The sequence below is a fragment of the Vidua chalybeata genome, chromosome 6 (assembly GCF_026979565.1).
Source record: "Vidua chalybeata isolate OUT-0048 chromosome 6, bVidCha1 merged haplotype, whole genome shotgun sequence".
In the NCBI taxonomy this organism is placed as follows: domain Eukaryota; kingdom Metazoa; phylum Chordata; class Aves; order Passeriformes; family Viduidae; genus Vidua; species Vidua chalybeata.
In genome coordinates, this window is record NC_071535.1 from 33984288 (window position 1) to 34003546 (window position 19259).

Below are 19259 nucleotides of genomic sequence, written 5' to 3' on the forward strand. Positions count from 1 at the left end.
CAGATCTTTGCACTGTTGGTGCAGTACAATAGCAGGGGCACTGGATCATCTTTACATGGGAGCTCTTTGGCTTTTCACTGGACATTTATACAGTTAACTGAGGCTGAAGGGCCCAGAATTATTTTTTCCCTTTGTGCAATATAATTTGAGGGAAAATTTTCCTTCTCCTGGTTATGAGTAGTATTTCCTTCTTGGTGCTGTGTATGGAATGTCATCTATGGCATTAATGCTTCTCTTCTGCAATGCAGTATTATATTCAAGAATTAGAGCTCAGGTGAGATGGAGGCAGTATCTGCTGCTCTCTTCTGACCCTCTGCCTTAATGTCACTCTGTAATGGGACATGTCCTGCTGCTCGGGGCATGTCCTGTCTGGGACCAAAAGGTTGGTCAAAGCCAGGGTGAGAGGAAGTAACAAATTGTGGCGTTTGCTGGCTCTCTCATCTATTGATCAACTGTGACTTTTATCAGGGACCTGCATCTCTAATTTCTCTAATACTGGATGCAGCCTGTGAGCCTGGCGTGGGCTGTCTGCATCTCCTCTCTTTAAGATGCTCTGCAAGTGCCTCTGACTGTACAAAGCTAAGTGAGCCCATGTCCTGTGGTGTGACCTAGCCTGAAGCACATCCCAGGTTTCTGATCGGGGATGAGGAAGGATTATGTATCTGCACTGTGTTTCTTCTGAACAACTGCATTGGGAATGGCTGACTGCAATTACAGCATCAAAATCTATTCACAGGGATGGCACAGGTTTAATCAGGAGCAGATACCTCAGCATATATAGCCTACATGCCATACAACATGTACATGTCTGTATTAGTTATAGGATATCCCAAAACTTCAAATGCTTTATCAGCTGGGATTCTTCCCTAAATTCTAATCCTGGAGGGGAGGCAGGATGCAGTAAAGAACATTATGAGGCTAAATTGCTTTCCTGTGGGCATTGCAAAAGACAGGTTATTTTGGAAAACTGTGTATCTGTACAGGGAGAAGGGGTTTCAAGAAAGAAACAAGGACCTAGAGAACCAGATTAAAAAGCTTGCTGTGGGAGTACTAAGCAGGAGATGAACATGGCCTGAGCTGTGTGATACATTCCTATGTGTCTGTGTTGGGGCCAAGAAGGAGCTGGTACCTAAGAGGCAGGGCAGAGGCTGTTCTTGCCACCTCTCCAAGATGCAGCAAAGCATGAAGGCAGGCAGAATTTTATGCTCTAACTTTGATCAGCAGTGGCCCTTTAAGGCAGAGCAAGGCATACAGTATGGACACTGCCCAGTCCAAACCCAGCAGCCACGTGAACTCTCCCCAGGTGGGCAGTGCCAGGTTGGCACAGCAAGGCTCCCTCACCCTCCCTGATGACAGAGGGAGTCTGATTGAACTTGCTGGCTCCCACTCACTCTGCCCCAATTTTCCTCAGGACAAATGAGAAGAACCTGTCTCCAAGTGCAAGATTTTGGGAATATGTGTCAGAGATGCCTGTCAGTAAAACATCCATCTTGCCCTAATTTCTGCATGGAGTGCTGCAATGTCGAGTGAAATAACCTTCCAAGCTGGCTCTGGTGCAGAGGTATTTTGGCTTATGTTATTGCTGAGAGCTTTCTTTCTGATGAGCTCTTTCTGCCTCTCTGTGTTTCTGATGTCTGACTCTCTTCACTCTTCTTTTTCCCTTGGGCTGGGATGTGTGCTGTTTGCAATGCATCAGGAAGTAATACGCAATGAGAAAACTCTCATCATCTGTGCATCAGGGAGAGAATTACTGACTGAGTGCTGAGCAGTCAAGTTATTGATTCAAACCAAAGCCCAGTCTCTCTGTCTGCTGGGCTGGTTACATCCTGCTGGTTCATTGCATTTAATCGGATTCCCTGAGCTGCCACGCAGAGGGGGTGAGTTAGAACCAGATCCATCTATAATGTTCGCTTCAAAATCCAGCTCTGTATCCCCTTCTCCGTCCATGGAACAGGCAGATTCCGATGCTCTGGACATCAGCACCAAAGTGCAGCTGTACGGTGTGCTCTGGAAGAGACCCTTTGGGAGGCAGTCAGCCAAATGGTCCAGGAGGTAAGCTGCAGTTGCCGAGGGATGCTCGGGTGAAACACAAAGCCTAAGAGTTCTGGGGTAAGTTAAGAGACTGAGTGCTTGACTCTTCAAGTGCAGCCAGCCAGGCAGAGGCTAGGGGTAAAACTTGGGACATAACTTCCCTGCTGTTCTGAGTCTGCTTTACACACGTGGCTCCCCTTTGTGCTCTCTTCTTTATCTGTCCAGACCTTGTGCTATGTGCGCTTCAGGGTGGTAATAGAGACTAGCTGCCTCCTCTGAAATAATTATGATCCTTTCATGAAAGGGGAAGAGTCTGTTCATGTATTTTGCCTCTAAACTGCCCAACCTTTTTTTTTGGGGGGACTCAAAGCTCTTTGAGTCCTTTGGGTGGGAGATGGCAAGGCTGAGCTGACTGCATGTGGCTCTGTAGTGTGTGTGTGTGGTCTGCAGGGGTCTGTGCACAGCTCCAGTACTGCTGTGCTGCATGACAGTGACAGCATGCTGGGAACAGCACATGCAGACTCTTCCCTGGGGAGAAGGTGGCTCTGAATTCTCTCCCATCTGGTGTTAGGGAGTTGTAAGCTGCTGTATGTTGTCTATCAGCAGCCAGGAAGTTTGGTGCTGGAAAACATTTGCTATAGCCTTTAACCAAGGACAGAAATATGTTCTGTAATACTGAAGTGGTGGGTCAGTTTTAAGTTTAGAGTTAGTGTAGTTTCTTAATGCAAATCACTGAATCTCTGGCACTTACCTTTGGGTAAGTACCTTTGCTGCAGTCTGCAGTGTAGATACAAGCAATCCATTTCTAAAGCCAGCCTTCCCAGCTTTGCTCTCTGTAGTAACCATAGTGCTGCCCAGTCTGTGAAGATGGCATAGCCTGAAAAAAAAAAGTTATTTGGAAAGCAGTTAGTTTTCCAAACTAACTTATGTAGCAGTCTTTGACCTGTGTGTATGTTTTATTCCCTCCTGTGCCAGGAACAGCCTATTTTCACCCAGAAAAGAATTTGTGCTGATGCTCCCTATTCAGCTCCCAAATATTGATAAATAAATGAATTATGTCTGGAAACTAATGTGATTGTGTTATGGAAAAGAAGTGGACAGAATAACAGAGGGGAAGGCAATTTACCATGGATGAGGCATTCTTAAAAGGCTCTCCCTAAAAAAAATTCTTGCAGGCAAATGGCCCATCTCTGTTCCCTCTGTCATTATTTATTTAGTGCTGTTCTATTCCTAGAAGTCATCCCCATCTTCGGCAAGTGGTAAATGTTTTAGTGATAGCAGCTGGGAACAGAAGGGGAGGTGACTGTGGGGCAGGGATGATGTGGAAGATTAGTTGCAAGCACAGCAGCTGAGGGTCCTGGGGGACCAGACACAGGTCAGTTAGAGTTGAACATGGAATCTGTAGGGTTTGGAAGGAATTGAGTACTGGGGTAAAAAGACTTGAACAGGAGGAAAAATGTGTTGTTGGTTTGTTTGTTTTATCATGGGAGAGACTTGCTTTAAAGTAAAATAACCTTGCATGGTATTATAACAAATCATTATGGGGAGATAAGGAGCAATTCATCCATTTCCCCCTCTTTCTCCCCATGCCCAGCAACACATAGCTGGTCAAGTACATTTTTTTATGAAAAGGAGAAGAGATGTTTCCCAGTCCAGTTAAATAAAGAAAAAAGATTGACTATATCTGGATGTCATTCTATCTCTGTCTATCTCTGATAAATGTAGGTTTTGTCCTGAAATCTTGGACAACAGTACTACTCCCACTCCCAAGGAAAGTCTTTCCAAGATATGGAAGATAAAACTGTGTGTAAGGTTTGATCTCATCATGCCATCAGCCCACATAGACCCATCAGAGGATGGGTGTATGTGGGAGATACATGATATTAACTGGCTTGATCCCATGCATTTAGCTGTAGCAGCAAAACTTCTGGAGAAACTGAGAAGAAAAGCAACTGTTTCAGGGAAGGATGGAATCTGACTAGATATCAGATCAAGGAAAAAGTGTCCAGTCAGTACAGGTGTCCAGTACTTTGGTGATGGAAATCCCAGGTTTTGGAATTTCACAGCAGTAGAGATTATGCAGGGAGGAGGGAGGGATAGCCGAGCCTTGTTTTAGTCAGGGCCAAATCTGATGGCACCTGTGGAGGCAGCTGAACTTGACCTGGGGCAACTGTCAGGAGCATTTTCAGTCCTTTCTTTTGGCCATACAATGGTCTGCTCTGAAGCCCAAATACAATATTTGCATGCTGCCTCAGGTACTGTCCGAGAGTGGGATGGATGCTTCTGGACCAGTGTGGCTGTGTTTATCTGCCAGGGCTGACATCTGAGCATGGTGCCTTTCAGAGCTTGATTTTTAAAGTGCCATTAGCAGCATCCTAATGCCTATCCCTTAAAGAAATGGAGGTCTATTCCTAATGTGAATTTTGTTTCCTTGTAAAATAATATCCTTCCAACAGAGAAGCACCTGTCTTCTGAGTTTAATGGTGCTTTTGACCAATCTAAGCTTGGATCACTGCTGAAGTGGCTTTGGAAAATCATATTCTCAGTCCCCGATTAATGGTCCTCCTCTTCCGAAGAACTGCACCCCATTCTTCCTTCCAATGCCTGACAAGCAATTTAGTAGCTCCTACTACAAAAGTTTTACTGGTAATGGCACCAGCCTGGCACAGAGGCTGGAGTGAAATGCATGATGTGTGTACCCACCCTGGATATGGCATGAATAGGGTGTTGTAGCTTTCCAGGACGGAAGTGGCATATCCTTCTTTACCATGAATAATCCCAGTCCCATATAGAAATGTCAGGCTCTAAACTGTCACCATCCATGTCTGAGACTTTGGAGTTCAATGGGACAGTGCCAGGAAGGGGCATCTCTTTGGTGGACAATTAAACATCAGAAAAGCAAGGTGAAGCACAAGAAGAGAGAGAGCAAAACACAACATATGCCTATATCTCTCCAGAAATCCATCAGAGATGACAGGTTGGAAGGGGGGAAACACAGCACTGTTAAGAGAGATTTTTTTGTCTTTTCTTGAACCATTCCTGTCCGTGGCATTGCAAAGCAGGCACATAACCTTGTTTTCCACAGTGGCTACTAACAGTCACTGCGTGTGGTCACAGGACAGATGGAAAAGCTAATTGTTTAGGGCTTCTTTCTGCTCAGAACCCCCCGGGAATCACACAGCTGCAGAGCAGCGTGTGTGTGCAGCACAGGGCAGCAGGAGCTGCCGTGACAGCGGGGCTGCGAGAGCGTGTGCTTCCCTCTGGTCCCTGTAACCTTCCCATTTTGCTGCTTGCTGTCAGGAAGCATCCTGAACCTCTTCCCGCCCCCTGCCAGGCTGGGCGTGCTCCGGCTGCCAGGGCAGGAGGCAGGCAGGGAAGCCTGGAGCTGTCTGGAGAGGAAGAGTGAGGGGCAGGTACTGCGAGCTCTGATCTTCATGCTGATAAAGATCATTTGCCCATCGGTTTCCTGAGCTGTCCCCGGGGATACTGGGCTGATCTAGTAAATGGGATTTTTTGCCCCCTATGCTCCTGGCCCAGAGAAACACCATCAGAATAAAGGACCAGGGAGCTGCTGCAGTTTTATAGTGTAACTACTTCATCTGGGCCATTGTCATGTCAAAAACTTGTACAAAGATTAGCTAATTAATATCATTAGCCCTCTGTGATACAAAGAGCACTTATTCCACAGAGATGGGGTATCTCAATTTGTCCAGTACAGAGCTGTTGTTTCTGCTTTACATCCAAGTCACTCAAATTGTCATGATTCCTCTGCTATTCTGGTTTAATTACACTGAGGTTTCAGTGGTTCCTTACTGCAGGATCCAGCAGCAGGGATGGGTTTGGACCTGAGCAGCTGACCACATGTACTTATATTACCTGTGCTGCCTGTGGAGTGTGGCTGTGCCAGCCTGTCTCACCTCTCACACCTTTGCTGCTGTTCTGAAGGTTTTGAACTCTGCTGTGGTTTTAAATTGCTTCTTTTTTGGATTCTTGTTTGTATTAAAAATCTTCCCCTGCCTTTACAGCACTCCCTTTTCTCCTGCTGCCACATCTGTGCCTAATTCAGACACATGTTCAGTGTCTCCAGCCCTCCAATCACAGTCCTGATGGGGTGTCTCTCCCCATTCTCCCTTGACCATCTTTTCCCTTTCTGCTCTTACTCATCTGGCTGCTGCTTAAGTTTTCAACCTGCTCTTGAGTCTTGTAACTCTCTCCTCTATTATTTTACTTCATCCCTTTTTTCACCATGCTGCATCAATTGCCCCTGGATTCTTGCATGGAGACTTTGTCCTGAAGGTCATTTAAAGTGATGGTCTTGGTTGCTCTGGTGTTGCTTTCCAGGTAAGGATAGATGAGGGAATATGATCTGAGCATACATACCTTATGTGCACAAGCTAACCAGATTTTCAATGTTTTTCCTTCATTACTCGCAATGGGATTTTGTTCTTATTATTTTTTAAACTCTTATTTTGTATATTTTCATTCCAAATCCCCATATTTTCTCTCCACATCTGTGAGGTCAGGGGTCTAAAAGTTCATTTATCTGTGAGAGACACATTGATTTTCAGAGATTTGTGCTATGATTTGTTCTTACTTTTGCTTTGATTTTGGTCTCCATTGAAGCATAAGCTATAATATGAGGATTGTCAGCACTGGGCAATAAAAAGTATGTAACAAACTAAACCCTGGCTTTAACTGGGGATTAACATTTAGATTAAAAAATCACACAGAGTTAAAGATCAATATCTTTACCTGTCTGGCAAATTTTCTTGAGATCAGTCAGACTGAAAAGAGTGTTGGAAGTCATGATTTGACTTTCATGTGGTGTGTTGACTTTTGGCATCTCTAGATTCATACTTGTGCCCACAGTATCTGGCTCCCTCTGACTCACTGGACCAAGCACAGGCCATTGGGCAGGCAGGTTTGTTCTTTTAAGATGTTATTTCTGTATTTATTGTGCAGATAAGGCAATTCTCTTTCCATTCTCTCTAACAAATGAAGTCCTCCTTGAACTAAGCATAGAGTTGGAGAAAAAAACAAAGATGCAACTACTCAAAGGAAAACTTTCTTATAGAGGTAATGACCAGAGATGCCAGGAAAAATTAATCAGGAAGGCACAAGGCTGCTGTTTACAGAAGTGATGTGGACAGGAGGAACCAGGAACAAGATTTGTGTGCTCTCTGGAGATCTCTGATATCTGCCTTGGCAAAGTGCTTGCTTCTCCCCACCTCTGATGTCAACATGAACAGATGAGAGGGCAAGGAGAGGAAAAAAGTTGGGGAACAATAACTGCTGCTGGCCTTTGTACGTTCTGAAGATTTCTGGATGTAAATATGCACCTGTTCAATGACTGGCACTTGCAAACATTTTGGAGAAGGTACAAAGTGGTCCAGAGCTTGAGTTTCCTGCAGACTTGGAGAAGTTTAGCTTTGTTCTGCATTTATTTATTGCCCCAAGAGCCCGTGGTCTCTGTTCCCATGGCATTTGGCAATTTCATCTGGGTTGCCAGAGCCATAGCAGAAGAACAAGAGACAGGAGCTGATGGAAGCAGTAAAGTTTTCATCCAAGTAAAATAACGATAATAATAATTATTAATAATTATATATATTATTTTATTATGACTATGATAATTCTCTGCCAGCTTCAACATCTTTCTTTAGTTTTTGAAAGTAAACTGGTACCAGATTGCTGAACTCATCTGTACTAGAGGCAGGAGTTGGCTTCATCTGACAACCCATCCACTTCAGGAGAGGACTGGGGGGAATGGGGGCACATGAAGGCATTGGAATTGTCCTTGTGGATCAGCCCCTTGGCCTGAAGCCCATTACTAATGGTGGCTTCAAGGAAAGGTGCAGCAATGCCCAGTCTGCACAAATTCTCTTATTCCCTCCCAGAAACAGGAGGGTTTCTTGGGAGTGTTCTTATTATTCCCATAAATGCCTTATCCTTTCCAGTTTCCTCATGATCTCTTGTCCTCAGGACCACATGAAAGTGACTAACACAGCTGTGTTTTGTGAAGTGTAAAAAGGCATTTTAAAATAATTTTCACCTTCTTGCCTTTCAGTTTCTTCCCAAATCCCTCTTTCTCGTGTCAGAAAATATGTACAGAACAGAACAATACGTTTTCTTTGGCATTTACTCTTTTGAAACCTCCCTACTACACTTGTCCCCATTTTTTTTCAGCTGCTCTTCATGATTTTTGAGTGCTGCAGAGATTTAGACCAACTTGAAACTAAGTCAGGTATCTCTCCCCTGTTCCACTGCCTGCAGAGTACGTGCAACCTCAATTTTTGAAGAGAGGAGGGACCCTCCCAGGGGCATTTCAAAAATCCAAATAAGTTAAAGGTGGCACTCCTTTAATCATAATTTTGAGGACACATTCCAGTAAGTTAGAGGCTTGGCTTGCAGAAGCTGTGATATTTTGTGGTTACTATACAATGATCACCGGAGCATATTTAAGGCTAAGAGAGCAGAACAAGGCCTATTTTAATGTTACACATATGAGAAAAAAAAAAAAAATCAATTTCCTCTGTAGTTGTGAAGGTCAGTGACAGGAGAGTTTGCCAGGTGCTCGGCTTAAAAATACCTTTCAAATTTATTTCTGCTCCTCAGTGCTTTGGTGGCCAATTTTTGCCTCAAGAGTTGCTTGGGGATGCTAGGCTTGATTCTCTGTTAGACTGGAAACACTTCCCTCTGGCTTATGCTGAGATGGGAGGGAAGAGGGTAGCAGGCAGCATATTGCAAAATAAGCATTTAGTTGGTCTCAGCCCATGCAAGAGACCCTTAAATAAAAGAGCAGCTCTCTCCAATAGGTTGAATTCAACACATGAGCTAGAGAGGGCACACACGTAGAGGTGGCAAAAGTCTGTGGTCCCATGTGGGGCAGAGTGCTGTCCCAGTGCCCTGAGAGCATGTGGTTTGCCCTCAGCTCTGGTGGGTGCCTGCTGGGGTGAACTGCAAACACAAAGTACCTGAACTTGGCACTTGCTGTTAAGCCCAAGCTCTTGGCTGTGAGCAGAAGTGAGGCACCTCACCTTAGCCTCAGGTGGGAGTGGTAAACTCTCCTGCTCAGAAAGCAGCTTTAGTTAGGTGGGGATTGTCTTGTGCTGTGAACCACAACCTCCATTTCACCAGACTGTATTTCCCTTCTCTGTCTTAAAGGTTCTTCATCATTAAGGAAAGCTTCCTGTTGTACTATGCTGAGAGTGAGAAGAAGAGTTTTGAAAGCAATAAATACTTCAATATCCATCCCAAGGTGAGCAGTGTTTGCACAAGGAGGGGGTTATACTGTTTCTAGCATTCCCCTCCCTTCCTTCATGGGCCCTGCAGGTGATGAAGAGCTAAGTCCCAGTAAGCCCCAAACATCTCACAGGTCCAGGGAAGCCTCAAATGAGGAGGAATCATGTTGATACCTTTTCAGGATATTCAATGATTCAGCAGGCATATGACTTCTATTTTTTTTACCTGATAGTAGATATATTCCCTTATTTTCATGATCTGATCAACTAATCTTGTGGCTATAAAAATAATATTGGTAAAGCCAGTGGTGAGGCTAGGAGCTCCATTTGGCTCTTGTTCCTAACCTGTACTTGCACTTGGCAGCAGCTGATGACCCCCCTGCCCTCAGTACCTGAATGGCCACTGGAGCTCTGCTGCCTGGAGCTCCACAGGGGACCCTGTGCTCTGAGCTGCTTTTGTCCTCACTGGAGGCTGATGTAGCATGTGAGCTTCCAAAGGTGCTGATTTCACCCATCCTGGTTGTCACAGCCAGCTGCCTGCCTGCCCTACACAGCACATGTGGGGTTTTTTTTACAATGCCTGTAATGAATGCACAGCCTCTCTCATGATTCCACACTGAATCTGCAACGTTTGCCCCTATTGGGAGATCACTTCCTCCTTGATGAAACAGTTTCTGCTTCCATGTTGTAGCTAACAGCTTTCCCTTCATGCTGAAGGCAGGACTATCATCTTTACCCCCTTCCAGATACTGGCTGAGGGTTTCCTGGTGGTAATGAGAGTCCCTCTGCTTTGCAGGAACTGTGTGTATTGCCCCTCCTGGGGTAGCCAAGGCAGGGCATGGGCCAACAAAGTGACTGAGAGTGAAAGTTCAGCTCCTAGTTAGTTGATAGTTATACTTGGATTTTTCTGACTGATTAGAGTGCTCTGGTTTATCTCCAGGGTGTCATACCCCTGGGAGGCTGCATTGTGGAGCCCAAAGAAGAGGCCAACATGCCTTATGCCATAAAGATCTCTCATGAAGACTTCCATGTAAGTACATTTCTTTTCTTCTAAAAAGCTCCAAACACCACAGAACAGGTTAATGATGATGAGCAGAGCTGGGCTGGCAGGCTTTTCCCTCCCCACCAAGGTATGCCTACCCTCTCTGGACAGACTATCCTGAGAGCAAGGGTGACTTAGCATCCCAAGTCCCCTCAAGACTTTGCTGCTGCTGCTTTGACAACCAACAAGGAAACTTGCACTTTCTGGCACCAGGTTTTATGATACTAGCAGACCAGTGGACAGATTCTCAGGAGCCCTAGAGCCCATGTTGCCCTATCAGTATTATTCCTGCTGTGACTCTGTGCACACTTCCAAATGTGTGGTAGGCCTAGGTTGTATTTGCTCCCGTGTGATGCTTCTTGTGGAGGTGGACAGCTGTGGTGGGCTCTCCTCCCACCACAGCTGTATCCAGTTCATGCCAGGAGTGCACAGAGGTGCATAAGGCACCAGCCTCTCTAATCTGGGTTTTTTTCCCCTCCCCTCCCCTCTTCCAGGGTAACATTGTTCTAGCAGCCGAATCAGAGTTTGAGCAGGCTCAGTGGCTGGAGATGCTACAGGAGTCTGGAAAAGTGTAAGCTTCTTTCTATTCCTTATTTGCTTTGATCTGCTCTGTAGATGTATAAAGCATAAAAAGAGAGAAGCCTGACTAGAAGGGCTATGGGGAGTCAGACAAGCTCCTGAAAACCAGTGATAGCTTTACTTGCCTCTTGGACCCATCCTTACTCTAAAGGGGAGTCCTCTAAAACTGATGCAAAGCTCCCCACCTTGTTGTGCAGTGTGTGTGCAGTGTGTCTGCTCACCACCCCAGGCTGTCATCTGCCAAGTGCTGATACACTGAGTTCCATCTGCTGTCCCTCTCTTGTGCCTCAGAGAAGCGGGACCTGGGTCTGAATGGGAGCCCTCCTGGTCCATTTTGTGTGCGAAGCAAGGTTTGCAGGCTTGATGGAAGTGGGGGTGAGACAACTTCTCCATATGAATTTGGGATAAAGTAAGAGCAGAACAGGCAAGACATGAAGCTAGTGAGCAGCTGCCCATGTGGCTTTATGTCCTGCTATGAGCAGGGACCTCACCAGCACAGTTTTGATCAATAACAGTAATTGTGCTGCAGTTCTGTGTCCATGGGGTGTGCATTCCTTCTGCCCGGATCTGCGGGTGCTCAGGCCATGCAGCAGCAGGATTTGGCCTCTCAAAACAGTTTAATTGTGAAATGCAGAGGCAGCCTAAATCCCAGGAGAGGCAGTGTTAGCAAAGCATTTCCAGCCCACCTGCAGGGGTGAGAGAGTTCGATTGCTGTATGCATTCAGTACTGGTTCACACTCTGCTGAGAATGCTGGACAGAGATTTGCAGTTTGTTGGCCTCCAGCTCTGCATTCCCCCAGCACCCAGGAGCCTGACAGTCCAATGAGCAGCTGTCCTGCAAAGCCAGAGCAGGCTTCTTCTAAATCTCAGCAGATGCAGGAAGAGATAACACTAAAACAGGGATTTGACTTTCCCAAATGAGATATAGAAACTTCCTGGGTTTGTAGGGCAGAGCCTACCATTCAGCTCTGAGGCTTAAAGCAATGAGCATTTTGCTCTGACCTTCTTGGCTGCATTACAACATGTGTGGTCTCTTATCACTGTGGGGACAGAAGCTGTTTAACTTGTAATACCAGTGTGTGCACGTATGTGTACATGCTAAGGCAATATCTCAGTTAATTTCATTGTTGTGAGGCTCAAAATGCAGATTTGTAATTAATGGGGAGCCTAATTTTTGGTGGCTCAGCCCAAGCCAAGCTCTGTGCTGCAAGCTCTGTGTTTGGCTGTGGTTCTGGGGTAAGCTGTTACCTCTGTGGTAGTGTATGAACTGCAACACAAAGCTGTCTGTCGCCCTGGTTATCAAGAGTTTTCTAAAGCCTTCTGAGTTTACATTCTTGTAGAGAACTTTCTCACACAACTTTCTGTAAATAACCTATTGTTTTGCATTCTTTCATAGAGGTGGAGAAATTTGATGTACAGGTAGTTTGTCCAGTGTCGTTGGAGAGGTGGCACGTTCACCCTCCAATCCACTGGCATCTTTTGAGAACTATAAAAGATTGGAGTCAGAAAAAATAAATTAGTCTCTTCATCGTGACCAAGGCTGTGGTGCGTCGTTTTTGCTTGTGTCATTTGGTGACAGCTGTCCATTGAAGTTTCATGGGAGCAGGAATCCTGTGGGACACAAGACCCAAGGCAGAGGTCTGTCACCCCCTTGGCACAAGCAGCCTTGGCCACTGCAGAGGAGAAGTGACAAACACAGAGTCAGCCCTTGAGCAATTTGGAGATTTTTATTGAATAGCACAGGTCTGCACTTGACTTTGGCAATGTTAAAATCAACTATTGCCAAGGACAATAATTTGGGACCAAGTTCATCTTTCAGGTGTGTATGAGAGGGAAGGAGGAAGGCAGCACAACTCAGGATGGGTACACACAACTAAGCCCTGCACTGCTGCATTTGTCACAGAGCCAGCCTTTTCTCTAGCCCGTGCTTTAATATTCCAGCAGTAGCATTTAAAACAGAAGCTAGAAGTAGCTGCTATCATGCAGGAGACCACCTGCACCTCGTTGGAAAGCTGCCTGAGACACCTTTTCTCCCCTCTGTGCTTCTGTTCCTGCATCAGAGAATGGTGCAGCTCCAGTGCCAGTCTCATCAGTGCTGATGGTAGCCTGCATGTGAGGAAAACCACAGATGATGTGATTTAACGGGGTCAGGTTGGGAGCTCAACAGCAGTCAGAAAGGCCAGCATGGGCAAATAAGTTGATCTGCAGTGAATAGAAAAGCTGGAAGAATACAGTTGAATTATTCTAGGCAATCTGTTATAATGTTATTTTGTTCCTAGATGGAGATTGTACTGCCAGTGGCACCACAGCACTTGCTTGGGAGCATTCTGTTGTTTTCATAGTATTTAAAGTTGACCAAAAAAAAAAAAAAAACCAAAAAACCAAAAACCTACAAACAAACAACTTTAAAAGAAAAAAAAAAAAAAGCCCAATCCCAAAACAAACTCCATAGATTGAGATACGAACATAGGCAAAGGAGGAAAAACAAATCCAGGCTGGGAAGTATCCTCTGTCCATTGTTTCGATTTTGTCCACAGCCTCTTTCCATCTGGGTCATGTGTATGTGCCTGCACAACTGGTTATTGCCTCCACCATCACAGTCTGCTTGGTGATCCCTTCAGTTCTTCACTCCTTTCCAAACCTCCTGCCCTGGTAGGGAAATGGCTTATCCAATGCAGAGGGGAACTGATGGTATCCCCACGCTTCCAAAGTGCTGTGGCTTGGACTTACCACACTTGCCAGATTGTGAAAGCTTTTTGGAAATGCACAAAGTCCTGACTCCCAGATTGCCAGGCTCTCTTTCCACCCATAGAGGCTTTGCTGCTGCTGGTGCGGGAGAGGGGCACACATAACCTCTATGTCCACAGCAGCATTCCCTGAACTGGTAGAAAATAAACTGGGTGGGCAATACAGGAGAAAAACAGTAACATAGTACTTACGTCCTGTGGACTATAAAGTGCTGAATGTCTCCAAAAATTGGCTGGGGGTGCTACCAAGTAAGGTAAAATGCAGCGAAAGCTAAAGAGATATTCCCAGTGCTGCAGAAGGACTGGAACAGACAGTGATTGAGGTGTATATGTGATGGAGATTCTCTAGAGCTTTGGGGTCATTGTTTTTTTTTCAAACAGAGGTTTCTATTTGCCCCATGAGCCTTCCTGGCCCTTGTGCTTTCCAATGCTTTAAGCAATGTAGCTTTTTTCTGATGAAAACTCACTTGTCAAGAAATACAAAATAAAAGAAGCTCTTGCTTGCCCCTCAGCTGAAGGTACCTCATAGCCTGGTACCTCCCTGTAGTTGTGGTTACACCAGCACTGGTTCCAGCAGATGTAGGAATAAAAGCTGAAATGCTACATGGTGATCCAAGTGCATTTTCAAAATCACACAGCAGTGGGTGCAGTAACCTTTGAGTAATAGGGAAATGTCTTGTTAGTCTGGGGAAGGGAGGGAGCACTGAAAAGGTGAATCTGTAAACAGACACCTTAAGGGCTACAGATGTTTTGAAACCCTCCATGTAATCATATGAGAAACTCTGTCATTCCCCCCACTCCCATCTTGACCTGTTTGCTTCCCTGGGATCAGATTTGTCCTGTAACAGGGAATGTTAGTGAGAAAACACATTCACACCCACATGTTCTCACTCAAGACGAAGATGACTACCTGTGGGCAAAACAGCACCTTTTAAATTAGCGTTCTAATTTCCTCTCTACTTTAGAAATAGCCTCATTAGCTGACAAGAAACACATATATCTGCAAAGAGCTTGGGCTGCTGGAGCTGGGAGCTGCCTGGTCCCTGGGGTGGTGTGTGTTGAATTTATTCATCTGGCTTTTATAAGAGGCAAAGTACAGCTTGCCTTGAAATAAGAGATTGCCAAATTAACAGTTTCCAAAAAGCTACAATTTCAAATTGTTCACAAAGAGGCCCAGTACAGGAAGCTTTGCAGATATTTAATATTTATAAGATCCCTTAGGATTTAACAAAGATGGCAGAATTTCTTGGCAACAATTGCTGTTCCTGTATGCATATCTATATAAACATATTGGAATCAGTTTTATGTATGTTTTAATGTTATGCATTTTATATGTTATTCTACATGTATTTTAGATTTTTTTCTAATGAAACATGAATAGAAGTGAGCAGCAAACACCATTTCTGTTTCTATTTTTGTTTTTTGGTGTGCTTGTCCTTGATGTTTAATATCTGTATTAAAGCCTAGCCTGTCTGTGAGCTCAATCAGTAATGGGTATATGCTACACAGGCCCTTTTTTTAAGCTTTGCTTCATAAAGTGTTTAAGAGACCTTGATATCCTATGGCCAGTGGTCCTACAATAACACAAGGTGCTCTTTGACTATGCCTGCTTCCTTTAATATTCCCTACTTGCCAGCATCTTGTCTGGCTTTTATCTCTGGTTCTTCATTGTCAGGAAAAAGCACTTGACTCACAGTGCAGGGCCAGACACCAAGTCTTAGTGGCTTACAGCTTTAGCAGAGGAGGGGTTGATTGGTTCTAGGATGAATGATGGATACCAGAAAGACAAAAGGTAAAAGTCCATAGGAAGGATTCAGTAAGTGGTTGAAGTTTGAAGGGGAAGAGTGATGGCAGCAAAATATTGGAAAGGCTGCAAAAGACAATGTTGCTGGCAGTGGGAAGTTACTAGAGTTAAAAGCTAAAATCTGGTTCTAAAGTCTGTAATTTAAAGGGTTCCAGGTACATCCTGTTGCAATTGGAGGCTGTGAATGTCCTGGATTGGTTTGGAGAGCCCTCAAAATTAAGCTCATTATAAGAATCTCCAAAACACTGGAAAAAAACATTTGAATAGCTGTGAGGTGTTGACATACAGCCCATGTATTTAAAGAGAAAAATACTGAATGCCAGGGAAATTTCTCCAATTCATTTGTGGAGAAAAATTTTAGAGAATTGTGGTCCCAGCTGATGACAGTCTGCAGGTTTGAATTCCTTGGTAGTTTGCTAGGCAGAGTCCCCTGTCCTTATCCATGGGACCATTAGCTCTCTTACATTGCCTGCTTTGTGTCTGCTCTCCCTAGAACCTGGAAGAATGCCCAGCTGGGAGAAGCTATGATCGAGAGCCTGGAAGCTCAAGGACTACAGCTGGCCAAGGAGAAACAGGAATATTTAGGTAGGCTTTTCTTACTTTGGAAAGCCATATAGGCCAAAATAGTAATTTTGCTTTTCCTGGAGTTGTCATTGTGGTCAAGCAAAGCAACTACAAGTTTTCTTTGGATGAAGCTTTTGAGTGGTCAGCAGCTGAAATTCAGGTCTGAAGGGAGTCAAAACATGCAAAAGTTAAGGTGTGATCTGGACATCTGTGTGGAGTGTGAAGGAGAAACATGCTTTGCCCAACATGCTGCAGTCCTCCATGGCTCATCTGTACAAACATTTGCCACCCCTGAGAGGTTTGGATGTGCTGGTTTCAGCTGCTCACAGGCAAACAGACAATACCTTTGTCTCCCTCAATCAGACAGGACTGATACTTCTGAGGTTGCTCACAGCTTTTCATACATGAGTTTTCTTCAACTAGCTGGTGTTTTTTTTGGTCTTACTCTACTTGATCTTTGTGTCTGCTCACACTGTTCATATTGGAAGTGGGAGCATTTACATGGGCCTGTTTGAGGTCTCTAATGGCAGTGGCTAATTTGTCAGTGCTCTCTCTATAGACTGAGGAGAAAGAACAGATGAACATGAAATAATCTAGGTATGTAATCCAATGCCCTATTTAGCAACCAGCCTCTGCATGGCCTGATACCTTGGATGCTCTGACTGCCTTGGAAGGTCCAGTTATCTCTTCCCTGCATTGCCTATAGGAAGAGCCAAGAGAGAGCAGCCCTTTTAACCTGGATGCCCTCTAAGTTACAGCATTCCCCAGGTCTAAGAGACCTTCTGACCTGGAGGCTGCAGGTCACAAGTGTGGGCCCACTGACTTGTCTGGAGAGTTATCTGCTTTAAATAGCAGAAATTTGGGTGCTTCAGGTTGGTGATGCCTTGAGCAGTGGCTCATGCTATCTACTCCTAATTGTCAAGCCACTGGAGGAATCTTAAGGAGCTTTTTTGCATTTCTGCATCCATATGGATCAGGGCTGATCTCAGCATATGGTCTCACATGTAACAGTGATCATAGCTCAAGTACCAAGGCATGTTTACTCTGTCCATCTGAACACCATGTGAGGTGATGGATGGGCTCGTACGTGAGGCAGGCAGGGAAAAGTGGTTCCACACTTGACAAAGGAATAGCATAAAGGATGCTGAAAGGAATAACATAAAGCATGCTGAGAGGAGGACCTGAAGAGACAGAAACAGGAAAGTTTCATCAAAACATTATTTTGCAATCACCAGAGCAAATGAAAGGGCTTTAAAGACTAAAGAGCTCTTTAGTATGATAAAAGAAAAGGTGGTGGAGAAATAGAGGAATACACATTCTGTGGCAAACAGGAGATATTTGGAATATAAAATATATATTTCACTGGGTTCTTTGGTCCATGACAAGAACATTCAGAGCTGGTCAATTGTCACAGTTGGTTACTTTCTTTTGACATGAACTGTCTATTTCTATATAAGTGCTAAGGCTTCTGCCTCATTAGCCTTACCTTCAATGATCTGTGTCCATCCTGTAGTCAAGCTTTGAGGTCAGGCACTGTTCCTAGAAGCAGATCAAGGTTCTCTGGAGGAATACTGCTCTGAGGAATTTCTTGAATCCACACTGAGTTATTTTCCACCCAGCTGGGATCCAGGTTGCACTGTCAGACGTGGACATTATAGAAGACCATCAGGTCCAGGGCTTGGGCCCCCAAGGAGGGGCAGAAGAGGGAAGGTGGGAGAGCCTCTGTAATTACAGTGCATCTGTGCTGGGTTCTGGCCAGGAGGAAGAAGGAGAGAGTGGGAAAGGCAGGCAGCAGTGGTATTCAGTAGAGCTTTGGTAATGTAACACTATTTCTCTGGCACCAGGAGCCCTGCTCTGGGCAGGAGGTAGAGGTCTGCATTCCTCCTAGAAGTAGTAATCCTGCCAGCAGCAGTAACCTTGTCAGGTCCTCAGTACCAGGGAAATCAGTAGCACCTCACTCACCCGGCAAGAGGAAGATAGAAGTGCTGCAGTCAATCTGCCCCAGCTCCCAAGGCAGCCAGGTGGCAGAGCTGAGAGCTAAACCCGAGGCTTGACCACGAGAAGCGTTTCTGTCTGGGTTCCTGTAAGCGTGGCTAGGAGCTGCCCGAGGCAGAGCCTCTGAGCTTGGAGCTGGCACAGCAAAGGTGCATCAGGCTGCAGGGTGAGGACCAGAGCACGGCCTCTGCTGGGCGTGTGTGTCTTCAGTGGACGAGGGCAACTGATGTTGAGGGGAACTGCTCTGTACAGCAGAAGTTTGGTGGCTAAGTTAGGGATTGTTTTCTGGGCTTGGCTGGGACATCCCAAGATGACAATAGGGAATTGGCAGTGCTGCCCAGAGGGTTAAGGAGAGGATGACCGGCTAGGCAGGTGAGGATGGGGCACTGAGCTGCAGGAAAACTGACTGCTGCTACATGTTGTGTGACCCTCTGCACTCACTTGACCTTTCTGTGCCTTGTTCCTTATCTGTGAAGCAGAGATAAGAATATTTTCCTGACTCAGATAGAGGATGGTGAAGAATGGTTCATTAATGCTCTTTAAGAACATTAAGAAACCTTAGAAGGAGTGCAAAGCAATATGCTTGTTTAGTTTATTAAGTTATTTGGCAGGAGGAAAATTATAGAACATCCCATTAGTGTCATCTCAGCCTTTGGAGCCTCCTAGACAGATACACACAAAGGAATAGGGAATGCTGCATTTTCAAGCTTAACAAGGCCAGTATTTCTTGTTTGTAAATATCCCAAGGATTTAAAATGCTTTTCCGTGTGCTTGGAATTTTTTGTGTGCTTGCAGATAAACTAATGGAAGAAACAGAAGAGCTATGTCTGCAGAGGGAGCAAAAAGAGGTGAGTTCATCACAAGCCAATGTCCTTCAACTGCCATGTGGCAGAGGTGGGAGGTTGGGACTTGTTGGTTTGAAGGCACGTCAGTGTTCAGGGAGAGAGGCTTGTGCAGGCACAAGAGTCTCCAGCCAACCTCTGGGTCCTGTGGATGAAGAGAGGAATAATGAGATGAGCTGGGTCATGGAGGTGTATCCCTGCTCCCTTTCCCTGTTACTTTCCATGCAGCAGGTTTGTCATTATGACTCCAGGAGGACCAGGGAGGAAGATCAAATGAAAATCATACTCACTGGATTGAATTACACAACTGTTATTTGGCAGATTCAAGAAGATTGTGGCAATTAAGACCCATCTCCACAGTTAGAAAGCAAGTAAACAAGCATTGTTCTAGCATAGAGATACTGTTGTGAGAAACAA

General features: G+C 45.1%; 1 protein-coding gene across 2 annotated transcripts in view; it reads left to right on the forward strand.

Moving 5' to 3' along the window:
• The first annotated feature begins 1512 nt into the window (after positions 1-1512).
• The window catches only part of PLEKHD1 (pleckstrin homology and coiled-coil domain containing D1), a 30198-nt gene continuing 12451 nt past the window's right edge, over positions 1513-19259 (forward strand). Inside the window, exons 1-7 of one of the 2 annotated variants that reach the window (XM_053944826.1) lie at positions 1526-1561; positions 1697-2052; positions 9193-9286; positions 10210-10299; positions 10806-10882; positions 15935-16026; positions 18796-18848. In XM_053944826.1, the coding sequence (XP_053800801.1) occupies positions 1904-2052; positions 9193-9286; positions 10210-10299; positions 10806-10882; positions 15935-16026; positions 18796-18848 (555 nt within the window). In that variant the 5' untranslated portion in view covers positions 1526-1561; positions 1697-1903. Of the gene's footprint in view, positions 2053-9192; positions 9287-10209; positions 10300-10805; positions 10883-15934; positions 16027-18795; positions 18849-19259 lie in introns of both variants that reach the window. The other variant, XM_053944827.1, reaches the window with a different exon arrangement.